Source organism: Rhododendron vialii, chromosome 5a (genome assembly GCF_030253575.1).
Source record: "Rhododendron vialii isolate Sample 1 chromosome 5a, ASM3025357v1".
In the NCBI taxonomy this organism is placed as follows: domain Eukaryota; kingdom Viridiplantae; phylum Streptophyta; class Magnoliopsida; order Ericales; family Ericaceae; genus Rhododendron; species Rhododendron vialii.
Window position 1 is genome coordinate 42,398,310 of NC_080561.1, and position 6,000 is coordinate 42,404,309.

The window sequence follows — 6,000 nt, forward strand, 5'->3', positions numbered from 1 at the left end:
GTGAAATATAATAAAATGAATTGCAATTATTATTATTATTATTATTTTGTTGGTTCTATTTGAAGGCCGAAAATGAGGTCTTCAAAATGGAATTGGAGTGCATACAATCTCCATTTGTACACAATAGGGAGATACAGAGTTGGTTGGAAACGTCCTGACTTTGCCTCAAGGCCAATCCTGTTTGGGCTTGGCCCTTTAGACGTGGATTTGTTCCTTTAGATAATTAGACGTGGATTTGTCCCAATGAATGTTTTCTTGATTGACATCTATCAATCTCGTATTGGATCTCGTATTAGCACGGGATTGTTCTTAGCTTTGTTTAGGGATATTATTCGGTCTAATACTTATTCCCTTTAGTCTTTGTAACAATTTCAATTATTAATAAAACTTTCTTTCGCTGTTAAAAAAGAAGAAGAAGAAGTCGGTCCGTGTTTCTTAAAATATTTATAATCGGCCGTCTAACAGATTGCCTAAAAGCCCACTGCACTTTTTTTAAAAAAGAAAAACATATTACGAGGATTCTACGATTACACTACTGTGTCGCGTTAATTTTCTATATTACATATTATTTGTATCACTACTCGTTTATTAATTTGCTATTAGTGACCGGCCGGCTCTAATGTGTGCGCAAAACACGCGTGCGACATTGATTGAGTTGTGTGATGATTGAGTCAATTGGATAGTGCTTGCGCGAGGGGATGGCCTCGTCTTTGGGATTGATTCGCGTGATGATTTAGTGATACAAAAGGAGACAAAATACATTTTAATTTTTTAAGAAAGGACCGGCATATCCTGTAAACTTGGAGATGACGGATGAAATCTTCTTTGTTTTTAGATCTATTTTTCTTATGTCATTAGTTTGGATCCTATAAACAAAGGTCATTACTGATCTATGGACCTTTTAGCCGTCAAAATCTATAATTAATCCGTTTATTTGGACATAAAATGTTTTCCGGTAGAATATTGTACCTATTTTTCAGTGTTTAGTTGTGTAAAAAATGAAAATATTTTTCATTAATTGGATGAAAATAAATTACTCTTAAATCTTCTGTAAGTTATTTTTCGAAATGAACTCGCTGCTTTTTACTGCAATTCTCACTGCTCAGTTTCCTCGATCGTCAATTCTGACTCACGTTCAATTCCAATTTTCTCAGATCTCTCTACCGTTTAAGTCCCTTCTCTATCTCGATCTCTAAACTATTTTGTCAATTTTTGAAAATATTTTTCAAATGCCAACCAAACACCGGAAAATAAAAATTTGAAGTTTGTTTTCTAAAAAAATAGTTTACATGAAAAACATTTTACATCGAAACAAATAGAGCCTAAGAGGGCCAGCATCCCAAAACATATTTGATGTTAAGAGGGTGTTTTTTTTTTTTTTTAATTGGCAAACGTTAGGAGTTACTGTATTTTAGAAAAATATTGCCAGGGAACGTGTGTATATATATATATATATATATATATATATATATATATATATATATATATATATATATATATATATTGAAGAATTCAAGAATTTCTCATGTTTAGAAACATTTGGATTAAAATATTGTGATGAAATTGCTACGCAGAAAATTTGATTCAAAATCTAAGTTGTTGAAGATTTTTTGTTTGGAAAAAAAATAAAATTAAAGTCTAACAATTCTACGTCTTGGTGATCAAGGAAAATCATTCTGCATTTACGCGCTTGTTTGTTCTACTGAATCAACACGGTTGACACTTGACACTCCTTCAAATAATATTTTTTTCCCCCACTATAAATAGAAGATTAAGCCGGCAGATGTTCTGTAGTTGTTACTTAATACACAAGCAAGGAATACTATTGTTCCTTGTTAAAGAAACCCCGTTGACTAAAAAGGTGGAGTATTTTATTTTATTCAACCTTTGTTGCATCCCCTTTCCTCTCTCCCACTAGACGTACCTTTATATATAGGGCAAGAAGTGTTGGTTTACTAAAAAAAACATGCGAATAAGATAAATATAGCAGAAATGAGAATGCTAAGAATAATTTATGGTAAGACTTTGTCAAATCAAATTTAAATAAACCAAAAACCTACGTGGAGCAATAGGATATGATAGTGATTGACAGAATCAATTAGTTGGAGTCGGACGACGGTGTGAAGGATGTATGGCACCTAGATCTATAGTTTTAATACCAGAAGGCAGAAACCAGATAGTAGGTCTTAAAAAATTGATGAATTACAAGCTAGGATTGGTAGAGGATTTTTTTTAATCGATTTCCGGTAATAAGTTAGTATCATAATAATAATACATTAAGGAAGTTTTTTAGAGACCATCTATCGTGTACGCCCTAGACTCTTATCTTCGTTCATACTCTCACCTATAAATAAAGGGCATCACGGTGGCCAAATGGCATCAAAAGTTTATTTACATGCAATAACACGAATCCTAATTAATCTCATTCCTGCTTGTTCAGTAAGCAAAACTACTCTTTCCCACAACATGCGTTCCCGTGGTAGCTTCTCTCTCCTTGCCTTAAGCTTAGTTGTTTTTTCTCTTTCAACAACAGCTGCCTACTCCGCAAAACTTTCACCAAATTTCTACGACAAAACATGTCCCGGTGCTTTGGCAACCATCAAAAGCGCTGTCGACGCAGAGCTGATGAGACAGCAACGCATGGGCGCTTCTTTACTGCGCCTCTTCTTCCACGATTGCTTCGTTCAGGTACCACACAAAAAAAAAAAAAAAAAATTCATGTTTACCTCAATTTCTTGCATGTAGTTGTAAACTTAGAGAGCTGGCCAATGGTCGACATTCTTATTGCAGACGTGTGATGGTTCAAATCTTCTGGACCCGGCGCCCAACATTGATAGCGAAAAGAATGCTATTCCTAATGCGTTTTCTGTTAGAGGATATGATGTGATCGACAGAATCAGGTTGGAGCTGGACAAGACCTGTGGAGGGCCTGTAGTGTCGTGTGCCGACATTGTGGCTGTTGCTGCTCGTGACTCTGTGGTTGCGGTATGTACTATTCGACCAACGTCGTTAAGTTTGGATTAACCAAAGGGTGTATTCCACTGACTGAAATAAACGAGAAATTATATATGCATGTTTGTGTATCTTCTCTATCAATTTGTATGCAGAACTTATGCATGTTTTTTCTTGGCTACATGCAGCTAGGAGGACCATCGTGGGAAGTTCAACTGGGGAGGAGAGACTCACTCAACGGAAACAGCACACTAGCGGACATCAACCTCCCATCACCCTTTATGAACCTCACACAACTCATCGCCAACTTCAAAAACCAAGGCCTCGACATCCAAGACCTAGTCGCCCTCTCCGGTGGCCACACCATCGGCTTGACCCATTGCGGATTCTTCCAGAACCGAATCTACAACGAAACCAGCGCAACCATCGACCCAGCCTTTGCCAGCCTGCGCAAAGAACACTGCCCGCCAACCGCTAGCCTTGCGGCCTTTGCAGAACTTGCTCCTCTCGACTCCACTCCTAGACAATTTGACACAAACTATTTCTCCAATTTGGTGCAGAAGAAGGGCCTTTTGGATTCTGATCAGGCGCTTTACCGGGGCGGCGTGACGGATAGGTTGGTGAAGCGGTATAGTACGAATCGGGAGGCGTTTTTTAAAGATTTCGCAAGGTCTATGGTTAAGATGGGGAATTTCAAGCCGTTAACTGGGAACGAGGGGCAAGTTAGGAATAATTGCAGGAAAGTGAACCCTTAAATGTGTTGGAAGTCAATGGGTGCTTCTTGGTTTTTGTTTTGAAGGTTTTCCTTTAAACAACAAGAAATGTAACATAAGCAATTTGTTGGGTAGTCTTAATCTTGACATTAAATTCTTTCCACTAACGGTGGAAACTATGGGCTATAGCTATGAGGCTGTGAATTGTAATAAAGGTTTTGTGATCAAGTCAGTGGCGGACCAAGAAGGGTGCAAGCAGGGGCTTGAGTCCCCGCACACCTCTCAATTATATATTTTTTAAGTTAATTTAAAAAAGTTCTATACGATCGATCGGCCCTAAAAGTCTCTTGAGTGAAAAAAAAAATTTGATTAAGTTTTCATATATGTGTGAAAATGTCTTATAAAATTTCAAGTTATCAATCATTTTTCGATCGTGATTATAGAATTAAATACAATTATGCATTTCATGTACCCAATCTCGTCTTCTTTTAAGAAATTGTAAATAGCAATATTTATATAATATATACCATATTTTTATTAATGTAAAAGTAAAAGTAATTCGGGCCCTTACTGAGTACAAAATTTGCATCCGCCACTGAATCAAGTGAATAAGTAATGTAATACATATGGGTCGACCGTCGGAGCATCTAATCATATTATCTGGAGTTGAGTTTTGTTCACTCTTCACTTAAGAGGGTGAACATTACCCTCTTTTTTATTGATTGAAATGATGTGGACTCCACCACAAAGTGATGTCATTCTTACCAAAAAGTGTATTGTATGATAAGCATAACATTACTTTGTGGTGGGGTTCACACTATTTCAACCAATAAAAAAGAGGGTAATGTTCACCATTTTTTAAGGAGGATGAATAAAATTACACTCTATTATCTGATTCTCTAAATTAGCACTAAGGTTGCGCACACACTCCGTGTCTGCATGCGAATACATGGGGTGAGCGAGTGGGTAGTTAAGTGAAGCGGAACGTGGTCGTTAGAATTCGAGTAATTTTACATCTCTCTCTGAATATATATTTTTTAATTTATCTCTAAAAACCAAACCAAATTACCGGTTGGGTCCGGTTCCGATTCTCGGTTCAGTTTATTGGGTTTTATTTTCACTCTTGTTCAAAATGCTTGGTTAGCCCATTCTTGTGAACATGTTGTAACACTCCGTCCCACATTGGAAGTCTACATAGATGATCGTAAGCATATAACAAATCTTACGGACTACTGCTAATACCTTCGGCTTAAGCTTTTGGATAATAAGATGAGACTTTTGGATCAAAATCAAAGTATTAGGCCAATGGTCTACTTGAGTGTTACAAATGTGCTGTGGCTATTGGGCCAAGAGTTGGGTGGAATAGTCGGCCCACACTAGTTTTGGACTGCTTGGAGCGTTAAATCCACAGGAAAGTTTCTCTCAGTCCATCTACCTGGAAGCTTCGTTTTTTTCCTACAAGCAAAGGTGATTCCTTTTTCTGTTCAACGACAGTCTTTTGAGCTCAATTTTTTTTTTTCTTGCCCTTATATTCATTTTTTTTTTCACGTTTCTTAATTTTACGCCAAGCTTTCACGTACTATTGGTTTGTCTCGACTGGATAATCAGAAAAATAAAAAAAATTATGACTTTTACACAAGTATATTTGAAAATATTCAAGAAATTAAAAAGCTAAAAAAATCTGACTTTTTAGATTTTTTTTTCTTACAATATTTTCCTGAGTAAAGACTACATTTTCATTGGAACCTATCCCGTATGAGGACGCGATATTATTCTGCCGGTATAACGGTCATTTGCTTCGGGACGAAAGAGAGTTTTGTCGTTAGCTCTGGTCAAATGATTTTGCATTTGATTAATCTTAAATTTTAGACAAAAGATTTTCTTCGTTCAAGCATTTACTATAGAGAGAAACTTATTCACGGCTCCGTGCAATTTCAACCATCTGTTTCGGCAATCAATAGTCTGGATTTAAAAAAAAAAATCTTCCAGCAAATAGTTATTTTTTTAAAATCCGGACCGTCCAAAACACTTGTGGACACGCGCGATTGAGCGCCGTAAAGTATATTCATGGCTAAGCCATAATTTTTTTTTTTACTCTTTAATATATGAAAGTGATGGGTAGGCAATGTTTTGGACACACTAAATATGTCCCTAAATGCTTCACGTTTTATTCCTTTCTAATGTCCCTACTGCCGACAAATTGGTTTTGTAAGGACGGAAGCTTGAATATTGTGTCTGGTACAGTGGTACGTATGGTGGTTATATGGTCTTTCCTCCTTAAACTGAAAGATGAAAAAGATCTTTTGTTAGGTCCTAGAGAACAAAACGGGGCCAA

At 36.6% G+C, this 6,000-nt stretch overlaps 1 protein-coding gene across 1 annotated transcript; it reads left to right on the plus strand.

Annotated features, from left to right (window-relative positions):
- The first annotated feature begins 2,380 nt into the window (after positions 1–2,380).
- Positions 2,381–4,002, plus strand: LOC131326136 (peroxidase 2-like). The gene is made up of 3 exons (XM_058358750.1): positions 2,381–2,688; positions 2,791–2,985; positions 3,141–4,002. Exons 1-3 carry the CDS (start codon positions 2,467–2,469, stop codon positions 3,705–3,707), a joined length of 984 nt encoding a protein of 327 aa, XP_058214733.1. The 5' UTR covers positions 2,381–2,466; the 3' UTR covers positions 3,708–4,002.
- The last annotated feature ends 1,998 nt before the right edge of the window (positions 4,003–6,000 follow it).

What these genes read in the sequence shown, in the direction of transcription:
- LOC131326136 (XM_058358750.1), top strand. Translation starts at nt 2,467, where the DNA reads ATGCGTTCCCGTGGTAGCTTCTCTCTCCTTGCCTTAAGCTTAGTTGTT. An exon ending in TCCACGATTGCTTCGTTCAG is followed by an intron (nt 2,689 to 2,790) that starts GTACCACACAAA and finishes TTCTTATTGCAG; the next exon opens with ACGTGTGATGGTTCAAATCT. An exon ending in CTCGTGACTCTGTGGTTGCG is followed by an intron (nt 2,986 to 3,140) that starts GTATGTACTATT and finishes GGCTACATGCAG; the next exon opens with CTAGGAGGACCATCGTGGGA.